This window comes from Heterobasidion irregulare, assembly GCF_000320585.1.
Source record: "Heterobasidion irregulare TC 32-1 unplaced genomic scaffold scaffold_06, whole genome shotgun sequence".
NCBI classification, from domain to species: domain Eukaryota; kingdom Fungi; phylum Basidiomycota; class Agaricomycetes; order Russulales; family Bondarzewiaceae; genus Heterobasidion; species Heterobasidion irregulare.
This window is the reverse complement of record NW_009258202.1, coordinates 64195-80537: the sequence shown is the minus strand read 5'-3', so window position 1 is coordinate 80537 and position 16343 is coordinate 64195. Positions and strand designations below refer to the sequence as shown.

At 57.1% G+C, this 16343-nt stretch overlaps 5 protein-coding genes across 5 annotated transcripts; 2 read left to right on the top strand and 3 right to left on the bottom strand.

Annotated features, from left to right (window-relative positions):
* Positions 1 to 938: 938 nt before the first annotated feature.
* Positions 939 to 2537, top strand: HETIRDRAFT_51904 (uncharacterized protein; the record flags this gene model as incomplete). The annotated part of the gene is made up of 4 exons (XM_009548661.1): positions 939 to 1085; positions 1139 to 1470; positions 1537 to 2310; positions 2387 to 2537. The coding sequence occupies 4 exons, from the start codon at positions 939 to 941 to the stop codon at positions 2535 to 2537; spliced, it is 1404 nt and encodes a 467-aa protein (XP_009546956.1).
* A 736-nt stretch (positions 2538 to 3273) lies between these two features.
* HETIRDRAFT_418283 (uncharacterized protein) lies at positions 3274 to 4599 on the bottom strand (the record flags this gene model as incomplete). Its single annotated transcript, XM_009548727.1, has 6 exons — positions 3274 to 3323; positions 3382 to 3465; positions 3524 to 3854; positions 4052 to 4143; positions 4309 to 4344; positions 4398 to 4599. The coding sequence occupies 6 exons, from the start codon at positions 4597 to 4599 to the stop codon at positions 3274 to 3276; spliced, it is 795 nt and encodes a 264-aa protein (XP_009547022.1).
* Positions 4600 to 5912: 1313 nt separating this feature from the next.
* HETIRDRAFT_427401 (uncharacterized protein) lies at positions 5913 to 7385 on the bottom strand (the record flags this gene model as incomplete). The annotated part of the gene is made up of 3 exons (XM_009548726.1): positions 5913 to 6158; positions 6226 to 7312; positions 7369 to 7385. The coding sequence occupies 3 exons, from the start codon at positions 7383 to 7385 to the stop codon at positions 5913 to 5915; spliced, it is 1350 nt and encodes a 449-aa protein (XP_009547021.1).
* A 315-nt stretch (positions 7386 to 7700) lies between these two features.
* HETIRDRAFT_418281 (uncharacterized protein) lies at positions 7701 to 9483 on the top strand (the record flags this gene model as incomplete). Its single annotated transcript, XM_009548725.1, has 6 exons — positions 7701 to 7850; positions 7903 to 8277; positions 8333 to 8584; positions 8652 to 8798; positions 8847 to 9117; positions 9170 to 9483. 6 exons carry the CDS (start codon positions 7701 to 7703, stop codon positions 9481 to 9483), a joined length of 1509 nt encoding a protein of 502 aa, XP_009547020.1.
* A 3049-nt stretch (positions 9484 to 12532) lies between these two features.
* Positions 12533 to 16179, bottom strand: HETIRDRAFT_320172 (uncharacterized protein; the record flags this gene model as incomplete). Its single annotated transcript, XM_009548724.1, has 13 exons — positions 12533 to 13081; positions 13142 to 13486; positions 13539 to 13730; positions 13786 to 13968; positions 14022 to 14118; positions 14164 to 14324; positions 14383 to 14590; positions 14641 to 14837; positions 14891 to 15082; positions 15132 to 15350; positions 15408 to 15841; positions 15892 to 15978; positions 16029 to 16179. The coding sequence occupies 13 exons, from the start codon at positions 16177 to 16179 to the stop codon at positions 12533 to 12535; spliced, it is 3015 nt and encodes a 1004-aa protein (XP_009547019.1).
* Between the last annotated feature and the right edge of the window lie 164 nt (positions 16180 to 16343).

Here is a 16343-nt window from a genome sequence, read left to right as displayed (position 1 = left end):
GCCGCCGCCTCTCAAAGTCCTTCTCCCCGCACCAGCCCACCTCCGCCCTCGCTCAGGACACCTCAAACCGCGCCGCCCACCCGCCCCAGAAACACCTCAAAAACGCGCCCCCCGCGCGCCGCAGCCTCTCCGGCGACCCCTACAACACCATCGGCCACGGCGCCCCGCGTGCCCGCGCCCCCGTCCACGTCCACCCGCAGCCCGCCCGCTCCTGGTCCCACGGCACCTCCGGCCTCGGCCTCGGCCACCTGCCCCCCATCCCGGGCTCCCCCTACACCACGGAGGCCTCCGCGCCCTCCACCCCGACCGCCTCCCCGGCCCCCGTCGCGCGCAAGTCCTCCACCCGCAGCGCCCGCGCGCCACAGCCCGACTCGCCCCCGCGCCCCCGTTCCAAGTCGTCCGCCGCGTACCGCCCCGCCCGCACCCCGCCCCAGTCCCTCGGCGCCGCCGTCCAGCTCATCGCGCACACATCGACCCCGACCCCGACCCCGCCGCACTCGCCGCTCTCCACCAAGACCGCGTCGACAGAGAGCGGGTACGCGAGCCAGCCCGACCGCGACAAGCTGCCGTCTACCGCATGCGCGCCCGCGACGCCGACGACGCCGCCGAAGCGCAAAGGCCCCACCGTGCGCGGCAAGACGATCGGGGCTCCCATCTTGAACGACGGTGCGCACCCACCCCACCCCGTTCGTAGCGCGCGCTGACCCGCTCCGCCTGTTTGCGCGCAGAGGCCACCGTCGACATGAGCCCCGTCAAGAAAGCCCCCGCGGGGAAGCCGATCTTCGTCGATCGCGCCGCGCCGCAGCACCAGCACCAGCACCCGCCGCCGTCGCCGTCGCCGTCTGGCCCGCCCGTCGCGACGCTCAGCACCGGGTACGTCCGCCCCTTTTCCTGCCCCCCGTGCACCCCTCCGACGCTCGTCTCCGCCCCCGCCCAGGATGTACCCGATCCTGCCGGACGACCTCGCGTCCGACATCCAGCAGTTCGTGCGCTCCGACTTTGCAAGGCAGTACTTCTCCACGCACACCACCGGCTTCCTCTTCCGCCGGCGCGTGCCCGTCGAGCAGATGATGGCCTGGCAGAAGGTATCCTCTTTTCTCAGCTGTTCCCCGCGAGCGCCGCTCACTGCCGCGCGCAGGCCCCGCTCACGTCGCCGCTGCTGAACCTCGCGCGCCCGCTGCACAAGGACGCGGTCAAGATCTTCAAGGTCATCCAGCGCCTCATGGGCGACCGCGAGCGCGAGGGCCGCCCGAACCGCCTCCCGCCGCCGCCGCCCCTCCCGCCATCCTCCGACGGCGCGCAGTCCTCTACGCTGAACGCGCTGAACGCGTCGACGAGCTCGCTCGGCGGCGGTGCGCTCGGGCTGCTGGAGGAGGAGCGGTGGCTGCTCGGCGAGGGCCTCACGCACGGCGAGCTGCGCGACGAGATTTACTGCCAGCTCCTGAAGCAGCTGACTGGCAACCCCACCACGTACGTCTGCGCTCGCGTCTGCGTCTGCGTCCTCGTCCGCGCGCGCTGACGCGCACGCTCCCGCAGGGAGAGCGTGTTCAAGGGCTGGCAGCTGCTGTGCGTGCTGCTGATCACGTTTCCGCCGTCGAAGAACTTCGAGTCGTACCTGCGCGGCTTCCTGCAGCAGCGCACGGCGCAGCAGGAGGGCCGCGTGGACGTGATGGCCAAGTACTGCCTCAAGCGGCTCTCCGTCGTCGCGAAAAAGGGCCCGCGCGGGAAGCCGCCGAGCGTCGCCGAGATCGAGACCGCGGCCGACGCGGCCTTCAACCCGTCCACCTTTGGCGAGCCGCTCGACGCCATCTTCCGCCTCCAGGAGCGCACGTACCCGCACCAGAAGACGCCGATCGTGCTCCCCTTCCTCGCGGACGGCATCCTCGCGCTCGGCGGCACCAAGGCGGAGGGCATCTTTCGCGTGCCGGGCGACGGCGACGCGGTCGCCGAGCTCAAGCTCCGCATCGACAAGGGCTACTACACCCTCGCGGGCGTCGACGACCCGCACGTGCTCGCGTCGCTCCTCAAGCTCTGGCTCCGCGAGCTCTGCGACCCGCTCGTCCCGGACGAGCTCTACAACGAGTGCGTCGCGCGCGCGGACGACCCCGCCGCGTGCGTCGCCGTCGTCGAGCGCCTCCCGACTATCAACCGCCGCGTCGTGCTGTTCGTGGTCAGCTTCTTGCAGCTGTTCCTCGACGCGCGCGCGCAGGCCGCGACGAAGATGACGAGCGCGAACCTCGCGCTCGTCATGGCCCCCAACCTCCTCCGCTGCGGCTCCGAGTCGATGGCCGTCGTGTTCACCAACGCCCAGTGAGTCGCGTCTCGTGCTCGTGCTCGTCTCTCCCTCCCTCCTGCCGTCGCTCGCTGACGTTCGTGCGCGGGCCAGGTACGAGCAGATGTTCGTGCACAATCTGCTGCTGCACCTCAAGTGCGACGCCGTCGACCCCGACTACGTCCCGCAGCACGGCCTCGGCGCCGTCTCCACCGCCGCGCCGCCACGGACATCCCGCTCCCGCTCCCGCCGCATGCACGGGTAGTGCGCCACTCCTCCTCCCTCGGCGTTTTTCGTTCGTTTGGGGTTTGGGTTTGAGGTTTTTTTTTTTTTTTGCATCGCACATCGTCGCTCGTAGCAGTAGCATATCTGGCGCTCGCGCGCGCATAATCGGTCCCGGCCCCTGTTGTCTGTCCATCCCATCCCACATGTAGCATTCTCCCCGACACCCGACCCGACCCCGACCCGACCCCGACCCTCGTTATCCCACATTCCCCATTCCCGCCCTCCCGACCCTCGTTCCCATTCTTGTCTCCCTTTCCCGTCGGCGTTTCTGTGTAAGTATACCCCGCGGCCCTACGGCCCGCTGCGCCCCGGTTTTGTTTCTTTCTTGGTGCTCGAAGCTTGAATACCCGAATCATACCCTGTGTTCGGACGCGCGCGCCGCCCTCGCGCGTGTGGTTTTTGCTAGATGGAGGAGGATAGAAGAGCGCGGTGGACATCTTTTGGACGGAGATCGGGGTTGCGTGTTAGATACGTAGATACTGCGCGCGGCGGGCGTTGCATATTGGACGGTCGAATATCATCATCTCAGCACTGGTTCTGCAGGATCACGCAAAGGTTTCTTGGTGTCCACTGCCGTACTGTAGTGGTAGATACGTTCCGGTTACAGGATATAATACACGAGTGCCCGGCGCCGAGATCTTCTCCCTCCCTGCGAGCGATGAGCGCAAAGGCCGGTGTGGGCGCCGTTGGTGCGACGCCGCGTGCGCGCGGTGCGCTCAGGAGTGGGTGAAGTTGGGCTTGCGCTTCTCGGCGAACGCGGCCATGCCTGCGACGATGCGGGTCGGTGAGCAGGTGCAGGGACGCGCGGGCGGCACGACACGCACCTTCCTTCTGGTCGTTCGTGGCGAACGTCATGTGGAACAGCCGGCGCTCGGTGCGCAGGCCCTCGGCCAAGTTCTGCTCGAACGCTGCACATCGGGGCGCATCAGCAACACGACCGTCGCCGAGCGCGGGCGCACGACGCACCGGCGTTGACCGCCTCCTTCGCGGCCTGCACCGCGATCCTGCCCTTGCTCGCGATGACCTTCCCGAGCGCGACGGCCTCGCGGACGACCTCGCCCTCGCCCTCGCCGACGACGCGGCTGACGACGCCCCAGCGCTCGGCCTCGGCGGCGGAGAACGTGCGGCCGCTGAGGACGAGCTCCATCGCGCGCGCCTTGCCGACGGCGTGCGCGAGCCGCTGCGTGCCGCCGCCGCCGGGGATCGTGCCGAGGTTGATCTCGGGCTGGCCAAAAGTCGCGGTTGGGGAGGCGAGGATGATGTCGGTCGAGAGCGCGAGCTCGCAGCCGCCGCCGAGCTGGTGAGAGTGTGTGAGTGGGTCTGCGGCACCGCGTGCGATTCCAGGGGGCGCCGCGTGGGCGTGAGAGACACGCACGACGGCGGAGCAGCATATGTCGCGTGTCATGTGCGTCTCGCTCGCACGCACATGGCGCGGCGGGCCCAGGCGTGCGCGGGCCGCGAACGCGAGATGCGAGAGAGTGTGTGTGGACGTACCGCGTAGCCGCTGACGGCGGCGATGATGGGCTTGCGGAGGTTGGTGACCTGCGTCCAGTTCTCGAGGAACCTGTTCTTGTACGTTTCCGAGACTGCGCGGCGGGCGTCGTGTCAGCGTGCGTTGTACGCCAAGGAAAGGGCAGTAGCAGCGGCCATCACAGGTATGCCGACGTGACGGTGAGAAGGTCATCCACCACCACTCGCCCGATCCTCACGCAAGCACGGCGCGTTGCTGTGCTGCGAAGAGACAGACGTACATTGCTTGTCCTTCATCTCCTTGATGTCCGCGCCAGCTACATACGCGCGCCGTCAGCTCAGCCGTGAAACGAGCGCAGAGGGGACGCACCGGCAAACGCGCGGTCCGAGCCGGTGAGCACGATGGCGCCAATGTCGTCGTCCGCATCGAGCTCTGCGAGGGCCTCGTTGAGCTCTGCGAAGAGCGGGGAGCTGAGGGCGTTGAGGGCCTTGGGGCGGTTGAAGGTGATGAGGCCGACGGCGGGGTCGGGGCGCGTGGCGATAATGAACTCGTACTGTTTCGTGGTAGACATGAGACGCAGCGAGAGTGCGCGGGTGGGTGCTACGGTGAAAGCACGGAGGAGGATGGAGGACATGGTGGGGGAGTGTGGGGAAGTGGTTTATATCCGCGCGAGTGGTCCAGCAGCTGACTCTGCGTGCCGGTCGGGCTTGCTCTCCTCATCCTCGCCCTCGCGCACATGTCCAGGTGTTCCTGCCGCACTCACCATGCGTCGTATCTCTTCTGCGCCGTCATGCGTGCCTGCGACCACGATGCTATGTTATGAACGTACCCCCGCAGACCCCCGCTGCTGCGCCGTATCGTATGATAGCGTACAAGTCGTGACTCGCTCCGTTGCTGACCCTACGCAGAAGGCGATCGTTTCAGCCTACTAAGACCCAAAGTTCTGCGCGCAGTTATGCGGCATTCGTCCATTCCTCCTTGTGCACAGAACGACTGTCTACGAGACCACTGTCAAATATGACTACGCCCACAGGGAGCCCCTTCCAAACTGTCATCGTTGAGCTCTGTCGCAAAAACTCGTTTTACGTTATAATTCCTTATAAGGCATTACAAGGCTATAATGAATCGGTCCCGTGAGAATGCATTATCGAATAAGAGTTCTCATTCCAATTTCAATGAAATGGCATTACAATGACTGGTGCCGAATTGCAACGCCATCACAACGTGACAGTAACATCACTCTACTGGACCGATCGGCTATTACAATGCTATCACAAGCTCATCGTAAAGGTGCTGCTATGGAGTCAAAAGCTCGCTATGGCATTACTATGCAGTCACAATGGCATTACAATAGCATGACAAGTAATAGGAAATGGTTATCAAGGGCTATGAGATGACTGAGTACTACCAGGGATCACTTACTTTGACTACTGATTATTACTAATACTCATTAATCTGTAGTGAGCATTACCTCAATAGCTTGTTACACCGTGACTACTAATGACTACTGGTGCTTATGGGTCATCACTAACTCATACTGATCATTGCTTCATACTACTGATACTACTACTAATATTACTACAGATGCTACTATAAGTGCTACTACAGATGCTACTAATGCTACTACTGATGCTACTACAATTGCAATTGATACATTACTATGACCAAGGTTCGAACATGCAACCTCTTGTATGAGAATCACCTTGTAATGTGGCGCATAACCACTCAGCCAGCTACGCTTTTCTGATTATAAATGTCCATGCTATTCATAGATCTATTTGGTGCTTGGCATACACTGATTCCCCCTTCTAAAATAGGCTCAGCACTGTCCTCCTGAGTGCCGCAAAGCATGTCTTGCATAGCCAAGAAGGGCCACATCATATACTAGTCGATGCTGGTGAGTGCAATGTCCAGCATAGTGACATACATGTCAAGCTCGTTGTAGTCCGTCGTCTTGTCTGCCTCAAAGGGTTTGCATATGTTGGAGGTAGGGGTATGTGTGGCGCGCGCGACAGCAGTTCGGAGGCAGAGGAAGCAATTGGCGGTGTGTGCGCGGTACGAGCAGCTGAAGGCAATGGGCAATGGGCGGTGGGCAATGGGCAATGGGCAGTTGGGAGGTGCAGGTGGATTCTGCGTGCGCGCAGCGGAATGTGTGGGAGGCGAGTGGTTCGAAGGTGGGGGCACTGTCGGCACGCACGTGCGTGGTGCGGGCAGCAGGCGGCGCACGCGACAGCGGTTCGGAGGCAGAGGCGGCAGTCGGCGGTGTGTGCACGGTACGAGCAGCTGCAGGCGTGGGCAGTGGGCGGTGGGCAACGGGCGGTGGGCAGTGGGCGACAGGCGGTGGGCGGTGGGCGGTCTGGAAGCGGAGGTGGATTCTGCGTGCGTGTGCGCGCTGCGCGCAGCGGAATGTGCGGGAGGTGAGTGGTTCGAAGGAGGGGGCACAGTCGGCATGTGCGCGTGCGCGATGAGGGCAGCAGGCAGCGCACGCGAAAGCGGTTCGGAAGCAGAGGCAGCAGTCGGCAGTGTGTGCGCGGTACAAGCAGCTGCAGGCATGGGGGGTGGGGGGTGGGCGATGGGCAGTGGGCAGTAGGCAGTCTGGAAGCGGAGGTGGATTCTGTGTGCGTGTGCGCATTGCGTGCAGCAGAATGTGTGGGAGGTGAGTGGTTCGAAGGCGGGGGCACAGTCGGCGTGTGCGTGTGCGTGGTACGAGCAGCAGCAGGCTTGGGCGGTGGGCAGTCTGGAGGCGGAGGTGGATGCCGCGTGTGCGTGCGTGGTATGGGCAGCAGGCGGCGCGCGCGAAAGCGGTTTGGAGGCAGAGGCAGCAGTTGGCAGTGTTTGCGCGATACGAGCAGCTGCAGGCGTGGGCAGTGTGCAGTGGGCAGTGGGTGGTGGGCGGTCTGGAAGCGGAGGTGGATGCCGTGTGCGCATGCGCGTTGTGCGCAGCAGAATTTGTGGCAGCTGGGTGGTTTGAAGGCGGGGGAATAGCCGGTGCATGTGTGTGCGCGGTGCAGGTAGCATGAGGCGTGTGCAAACATGATTCGAAGGTAGAGGTGGTAGTCGGTAGGGCGTGCACGGCGCAAGCAGCGGCAGACATCGCATCCTGGACGTCGTGGCGCAAGACAACTTCTTCCGTGCCTTCCTCTCCAGCAAGCCTGTCCTCGTTGGTGGTACGTCCACGTCCTCTCCCACCTTCGCCAGCATCGTCTTGCTCTTGAACAATGCGCGCCTCGCGCAGGGCTTGCTGTCCCTCGTCTGTCGCGCAACTTCGCGTGGGCCTCGATGTCCTAGCAAGAACGAATGCACATCAATCCCACTTAACAAGAATTATAGACGAGCACACCTGAAAATCATTGTCATTGGACACCGAGGGGTGTAGACAAAGCCGTTTATTGGATGGTAGTATTGTTGGCAAGCACAAGCTCAGTGTTCCTCCAAATCTGAAAGATGATGGGTGTGATATGGATCTATATACAAACTAAGGGAAAACTGTACTTACAGATCTGCTTTCGATTGACGTCCTTGAGATTAAACGCGAGTTGAGTGCGAATACCGCATCCCAATTGCGTCGAGGGTACGTGTCATGAGCATCAATGACTCAGCTGATAGATACTGATCGATACGAGCTCTTCATCCTTACTGCAACATCCCCCCTTCAATCCTCTCAAGCCACCCATGGATGACGATTCAGAAGTAGAAGGTGAAGGCGGCTACATTCCCGGGGTCGTGACTGCTGCAGAGGTTGATGACCTCCAGGGTGCGCTCAATGCAATCCGCACGCCCGAATCGATATCATTTGCAGCTACAGTGGAAGATTATCAGGAAGTGAGTGAAAAGAATCCACACCTGTGTTGTTTCCCTGCTAATAGACATACAGGTGATACAGGAAACCCAGCTCCTTGCTCGGAATCTGCTAGATAAACTGAGGATTGCTCAGCTCGAGATCGTGTCGCTGCGTGCCGCCCAGCGGTCTGGTGCTAAGCGGGCAAAGAGGAAGAGTGGATCTGTGGAAGTACCGGCAGGTAAAGATGATGAAGAAATTACTCAACTAGGCCGCCGGTTTTTCGTGACCCAGGAGATGTGGTTTGATCCAGCCATCTTCCAGCAACCCAAGCCAATGTTGCTGCCTGACGACAAGGCCCGCTACGCCAATCCTCGTGCGATCCAACAGGGTGTTGTTGCTGACTTGTACAAGATAGTCCCGCCCCGACTCCATGAGCTGATGCAGCACCACAGTAGCTTCTCTTCTAGTGTAAGTCAATTAATCACTTCTCGTCGCAATTTCCTCTTGACCGTTGGCTTTTTAGTTTAACAAGGGATTCATTTCGTATCGCGCAACCGTCATTCACCGACTGCGTGCAGATGCAATTAAGATCTACAATAAACCAGGCTTTCAAGCTGTATGGTTCGAGCTAAAAACAAACCGTGCAGAGATCCCGGAACTTCAAGCGCTTCTGAAAGAGAAAGATCCCTCCTTGCCTAACGGTATCTATTCAGTGATTGCCCCCATACTCCATCCTCAGTGCATAGTCGACCGGAAGACGATCTTCAGAACAAAGGTCCTCACAAGGGCACGTCCTTTTTATTTTTATCATCACATTCTTATGCTTATTTGGCACTTTCTAGATTTTGCGCATGGTCCTTTTCGGGCCAAATTCTGTCTCTTCTGATGGATCAAATGTGGAGACAAGCCATGGTGGACGACCGACCATGGCGAAGCTGTGGAACCTTAACTCAACCACACCTGGATGTGTCGCTTTTGCTGCAATCATGGTATGTTTTTTAACCTTGTATTTTTCCTCTTAATTTATGTTTTCACAGGCTCGTTACCTCGCATCACCTGATGTCAAGCTTGAGAAGGTCGGCGCGCTGTCTCGCATCAATTATTACGACGACTTTACCTTCTACAAGAGGCTTCTTATTACGGGAAAGGATACGGCCTCCATCAAAGTGATCCTGAGGTTCTTCGACGAGGCTGTTTTTGGGATAGCGCCGCCACAGCAACCACATACATCAAATTCACATATGATCAATGTGAATGATTTCCTAGCAGATATGGAAGCTGGTGAGAATGCCAGTTTTGAAGACGAAGGTAAGTGCTGTATCCCACTTTCAAACAATTTTTTTTTACAGTCACTTCCTAGATTTTACGTCGGCAATCAACAACCTCAGCATCGTGATGGACGAGATGGAGGTTGAACCTCCTGCTCCTACTGTCGTTGAGCCTGTCGCTCCTGCTGCCGATTTTGTAGCTCCTACTGCTTTTATCGCCAATCCTGTTTCTGCCGGCCCAGTTCCTACAGTCCTTGTTCCTCAACACCCTTCTATTCCTCCCATCGCTATCCCCGCTGTGACTACCGATTCCAACCGACCAGCTCGTGGCGGAAGAAAACCCAATAATGGCCCGGTACCTCGTCGTGTTTCAACACGCACTCAAGCTCAGGGTTTGGGGAAGTGAAATACTAGTCATTCTCGAGTTTATATAGTTCACTGTCATATCTGACTCATCGCAAACTCGCATGTATGTCTTTCAATATATCTTGTTGATCTTTCCTCCAAGGGGGTGGCCAGTGAGTGCGATGTTGTCATTATCGAGCCACCCCTTATCTTTGTTCTCTTGTCATGCCTGTCAACTCAGCAGGTCTCTCCAAGGCCTCTATCCTTCGTACCACGCACACACCGCCAACTGCCGCCTCTCCCTCCGAACCGCTGTTGCGCGCGCTGCCTGCTGCCCTCATCGTGCGCACGCGCGTGCCGACTGTGTCCCCGCCTTCGAACCACTCGCCTCCCGCACATTCCGCTGCGCGCAACGCGCACATGTATGCGGAATTCACCTGCACCTCCAGACCGCCCAGCGCTCAGCGCCCACGCCTGCAGCTGCTTGTACTGTGCACACACCGCTGACTGCCGCCTCTGCTGCCCTCATCGTGCGCACGCGCGTGCCGACTGTGTCCCCGCCTTCGAACCACTCGCCTCCCGCACATTCCGCTGCGCGCAACGCGCACATGTATGCGGAATTCACCTGCACCTCCAGACCGCCCAGCGCCCAGCGCCCACGCCTGCAGCTGCTTGTACTGCGCACACACCGCCAACTGCCGCCTCTGCCTCCGAACCGCTGTCGCGCGCGCCGCCTGCTGCCCTCATCGTGCGCACGCGCGTGCCGACTGTGTCCCTGCCTTCGAACCACTCGCCTCCCGCACATTCCGCCGCGCGCAACGTGCACGCGTATGCGGAATCCACCTGCACCTCCAGACCGCCCAGCGCTCAGCGCCCACGCCTGCAGCTGCTTGTACTGTGCACACACCGCTGACTGCCGCCTCTGCTGCCCTCATCGTGCGCACGCGCGTGCCGACTGTGTCCCCGCCTTCGAACCACTCGCCTCCCGCACATTCCGCTGCGCGCAACACGCACACGTATGCGGAATCCACCTGCACCTCCAGACCGCCCAGCGCCCAGCGCCCACGCCTGCAGCTGCTTGTACTGCGCACACACCGCCAACTGCCGCCTCTGCCTCCGAACCGCTGTCGCGCGCGCCGCCTGCTGCCCTCATCGTGCGCACGCGCGTGCCGACTGTGTCCCCGCCTTCGAACCACTCGCCTCCCGCACATTCCGCTGCGCGCAACGCGCACACGTATGCGGAATCCACCTGCACCTCCAGACCGCCCAGCGCCCAGTGCCCACGCCTGCAGCTGCTTGTACTGCGCACACACCGCCAACTGCCGCCTCTGCCTCTGAACCGCTGTCGCGCGCGCCGCCTGCTGCCCTCATCGTGCGCACGCGCGTGCCGACTGTGTCTCTGCCTTCGAACCACTCGCCTCCCGCACATTCCGCTGCGCGCAACACGCACACGTATGCGGAATCCACCTGCACCTCCAGACCGCCCAGCGCCCAGCGCCCACGCCTGCAGCTGCTTGTACTGCGCACACACCGCCAACTGCCGCCTCTGCCTCCGAACCGCTGTCGCGCGCGCCGCCTGCTGCCCTCATCGTGCGCACGCGCGTGCCGACTGTGTCCCCGCCTTCGAACCACTCGCATCCCGCACATTCCGCCGCGCGCAACGTGCACGCGTATGCGGAATCCACCTGCACCTACAGACCGCCCAGCGCTCAGCGCCCACGCCTGCAGCTGCTTGTACTGTGCACACACCGCTGACTGCCGCCTCTGCTGCCCTCATCGTGCGCACGCGCGTGCCGACTGTGTCCCCGCCTTCGAACCACTCGCCTCCCGCACATTCCGCTGCGCGCAACGCGCACATGTATGCGGAATTCACCTGCACCTCCAGACCGCCCAGCGCCCAGCGCCCACGCCTGCAGCTGCTTGTACTGCGCACACACCGCCAACTGCCGCCTCTGCCTCCGAACCGCTGTCGCGCGCGCCGCCTGCTGCCCTCATCGTGCGCACGCGCGTGCCGACTGTGTCCCCGCCTTCGAACCACTCGCCTCCCGCACATTCCGCCGCGCGCAACGTGCACGCGTATGCGGAATCCACCTGCACCTCCAGACCGCCCAGCGCCCAGCTCCCACGCCTGCAGCTGCTTGTACTGCGCACACACCGCCAACTGCCGCCTCTGCCTCCGAACCGCTGTCGCGCGCGCCGCCTGCTGCCCTCATCGTGCGCACGCGCGTGCCGACTGTGTCCCCGCCTTCGAACCACTGGCCTCCCGCACATTCCGCCGCGCGCAACGTGCACGCGTATGCGGAATCCACCTGCACCTCCAGACCGCCCAGCGCTCAGCGCCCACGCCTGCAGCTGCTTGTACTGTGCACACACCGCTGACTGCCGCCTCTGCTGCCCTCATCGTGCGCACACGCGTGCCGACTGTGTCCCCGCCTTCGAACCACTCGCCTCCCGCACATTCCGCTGCGCGCAACACGCACACGTATGCGGAATCCACCTGCACCTCCAGACCGCCCAGCGCCCAGCGCCCACGCCTGCAGCTGCTTGTACTGCGCACACACCGCCAACTGCCGCCTCTGCCTCCGAACCGCTGTCGCGCGCGCCGCCTGCTGCCCTCATCGTGCGCACGCGCGTGCCGACTGTGTCCCCGCCTTCGAACCACTCGCCTCCCGCACATTCCGCTGCGCGCAACGCGCACACGTATGCGGAATCCACCTGCACCTCCAGACCGCCCAGCGCCCAGCTCCCACGCCTGCAGCTGCTTGTACTGCGCACACACCGCTGACTGCTGCCTCTGCCTCCAAACCACTGTCGCGCGCGCCGCCTGCTGCCCTCATCGCGCGCACGCACGTGCCGACTGGGCCCCTGCCTTCAAACCACTCACCTCCTACACACTCTGCTGCACGCACCACGCATGCGCATGTGGCCTCGTGGGATGCATTATTTATGGTGCATGTCCTGTGGCCGTCTGTATGCGTGATCACTGACTGGTGGCTTTCTTTTTCTCGTTCTGTGGTGCTGCGTGGTCGAGGCTTCCTGCCGACATACTTGCTCATGGCGCTGAGCATGTTCTCGTGGGTGCGTCCACCCGCTTATGCACTCTTTGCTTCTCAATGACAGACAATTGATATTTCATGGTGCCCACTGCCTAGCAAGAGCATGGCATGCATATCTTTAACATATGTTAGGTGGTTCTCTGCTGTAAAATGAGACAGGACTGACCACTGGTGTTTCTCTCGGAGACGCAGAAACATATCCCCATCTATAACATCAACTACAAGGAACTCCCTGCTATCTTTCCGATCAAACTCCTCGACAAGTAGTGCACCCCGAATGATTGATCGTACAGATATGAACTCGGAGGATTGTCGAGGTTTTGCACATACTCGGATAAAGCCTAGATCTTTATCCTTCCGTCTTTGTATATGTATGGGTGCATCTAGAGGTTGAATCAATGCAAGAGGATATGGGGTTTTGTTGACAAAGCAGGTGAAGACAAATAGAAGCTGTGCAAAAATATCTCCGCCAACTGTGTCCACAAGAACACAATCCACTCGTTCCTGATGATGAAAATCAGGACTGCAATGGAGGTAATCCATTGTTTCTCTCCAGTCAACTTTAGATTCATATTTAACCTTGAGAAACCGATACTCCTTGATCTGATAGAAAGTAAAATCAGTCATAAGCACTCTATATAATAGAGATAATTAATGGCCTACAAGATTGCTTGAATGAAATTTGATTGGGGTGTTATTCGGGAGATCAATACCACTAGCAAGCAGAAACTGTGACATCCAAGGGCCTAGGCGCTGTGTGAAATTACTGAATGCAACATCATCCTTGTACCTTTCCTCCAAGGAATTAAAAGAACAGGCCTTCTGAACAGCTCCAAGTAAAACATGACCTGCTGATAAAATTGTGGTTCTTGACTGTGGCTTGATATCATCTTCTACATCCCCTTCATCTACATCCGCTGCCTCACCAGACTTGCAATACTCATCAAGCAAATCAATCCGCTGTTGAAGAAAGGACATGACAAGGACATAATGGTCAATTTTCAGAATCTAAACAAGCATAAATGAGAATGTGATATAAAATATTCAAGAAACCAAAAACCTGAGTGGCCACATCCTTTTTGTTGGTTTGAAGGTCATATATATTTTTAAGAGCACCATGAAGCTTCTCATTTGGCTTTGTATTGAAATTGCGTGTAGCACCTTTTGCTCGGATATCTGCAAAAAGATGTTTATGGGAGTGCATCTTGGGGAAGTTCCAATTCTTGCTATCATCAATCAATGCAAGATACTCCTATAATCACTCCAAAATCAGACAAGAAAAAATAACAATAAAATAATGTAAAAACCTTCATAGCTTGCTCAAAAGTAAGTAAGGCCTGCTCGCCTGCTGCAATTGTGTCTTCGGTATGGACATTCAGTGAAGCATACATATCCAAGACTAAAAAGCACCGGATACAACGCAATAAACAATAGCCTGGTTTGTTTGTGCGCATATCACCAATGACATTGTGGGATGCAAATAAAATAATCTAATAAGACAATTTAAGTATAAAAGTAAATACGAGATCAAATAGATTCAAACCTTGGATATATGTTCAAACTTTTTACCATCAGTAAATGAAATCTTGATCACATTCTTGAAATGGGTTAAACCCCTCCATCGAGGTATCATATCACATCTACAGATATTAAGCATTATATTAAAGAAAAAAAGTTGAACATACTGATTATCAACTTGTTTTTCAGCATCTTTTCCCAAAATAGCAAGATGATCCTTAAGCTGTTTCCAAAGATGACCGCCAAACAAACCAAGGTTATAGGCATGAAGACGGTCCCATGAAAGTGCACGGTATACATCTGAATATGCAATAGATGCAAAGGAACTCTAAGAAATAAAGAATTACAATCAGTAATATAATCAAAGATTATGAGATAAAACCCACTTTTACAGGACGGAGACTATAGGACTTAAGAATCACTTCCTTGTCTCTTTGAAGTGGTGTTCGATCAATCTCTTCAAAAATTTTCTGAGTATCATAAGCCGTACGAAGAGGATAATCCTCAGAAAGATCAATTTGATGGTCGGCAGGAACCAAGCAAACTGGACATGGGAACTTTCCCTTGACACCTCGTATCAATGCCATAAAACATCTGGAAAATGTTTGAGCATAATCAAATCACAAAAAAAAAAAAAAACGAACTGTTCCTCATAATCAGCTGATAAAATCAGAATAAAAACGAAAAGCCAGCGTATAATATTATCACCACACTTGAAGTGATAACCTGTCTTCGAGATTTTGATGATCGTCTCCAAAAGCTTGTAAAATGCACTATGCCATACAACATTCTTGAAATTGGCCCATCCTGGTGTAGATGATTCTGCTGGATCTTCCTCAACCTATGCAAATTAATATACATATCAAACCTGCAAATTTAAGCAATCAAACTTACAATTGGAAGCCACCCAACAACACGACCTCCACCCAAGGTACCTTCACCATTCCGAATTCCAACTGGCAAGTTCCCACACCGTGCTATTACTGGATACCCTTTCTGACCACCAAACGAAGACAGCTTGGTTTTATCAGCATAGAGAATCAAGCAAAATGGTTTTGCACCCTCTGGGATTGACGACTTGTTCATCTGTAAAGTTAGACAATATTATTTTAAATTATACAGTTATCTTGCACACCTGGACATTCCAGAAGCTGTCTGCCGTCCAAGGTTCATGATATATGCGCATGAATCTTGTTCCATTGAACTTCGAGATCTTTTCTGCATCCCACACAAAGTGTGGACTCAGAAGTGGGTCTCCTGCAAGATCCAATGCCCATTCCCAGAGCGGTTTCACGTGGACTTCAAAGTCCTGGACCGTGTCTTTAAATGGTACATGAATAGATGTCTTTTCGTGCTATACATGAGGAACAAGAAATGAGTACAGACAAAGAATGTGTTTCCATATACCTACAGGAGTGAGAATCCGAGAGGCTCCTTCCAAAATATCATACATATCTGCATGCGATGACAAAGTGACAGCCTCATCTTCTCGTGCTCTCTTCATCAACAAGATTAGGGCGTTCGTCTCTTCTTTGTTGAGGGCATTCCGCAAAGCAAAATTCGCAACATCGAAGTCCAAACGACTTCGGAATGGGCGCCACGGCTCTTCACTGACAACGACCCGCGCGCGGTCCTTGACTTGATGCCCGTAGTCCTCGAAGTGTGACGTGACCGTCGCTTTGCCACTTCGTGGGTGGAATTCGGTTCGGATGTCATCAAGACGAGGCTCCGAAGGCGCAGAGGTCGATGCAGAGGCAGAGGAAGTTATAGGCACATCGGGGGCAGTGGGAGGTGCAAGATTTGATTGTTGCCGATCAGGCTCATCGATAGGTGTAAGGGATTGATCTATAATTGATGTCAGGAAAGTCCTCATTCACGATGCAACAACGACATACCATTATCACCCGATGAGAGTGCTTGGTCGACGATCGGGCCTGACGCCTCGGCAGCAGGATGTGCTGCAATCGGTAAAACTGGGGAGCCTAAAGCGAAATTAACCGATATTTTCAATTGTAACGAGGCTCTTACATACCTGTTGCTCTATGTTGCTTGGCCTCGAAGGCCCAATCTCTCTCTTGCTCGGCCTTTCGACGAAAGCACGCGCGCTCATGAGTGGCAACACCTCTCAAGTCGAAAGGTTGTCCACACGACTTGCAGTCTCTTGTTCTTGCGGGCATAGACATTGGGGGGATCCTACTATGGTCACAGAGATAGTATACAAGGCGAGGGAGCGATGCTGCGACGAGGGAGGCTACAACACGCAGGAGCGCATTGCATCCGCATTACAATCACAGCAGAATGATCTTATCTTAATCGTGACATCATTCGAATGCATTTTAATCTTACG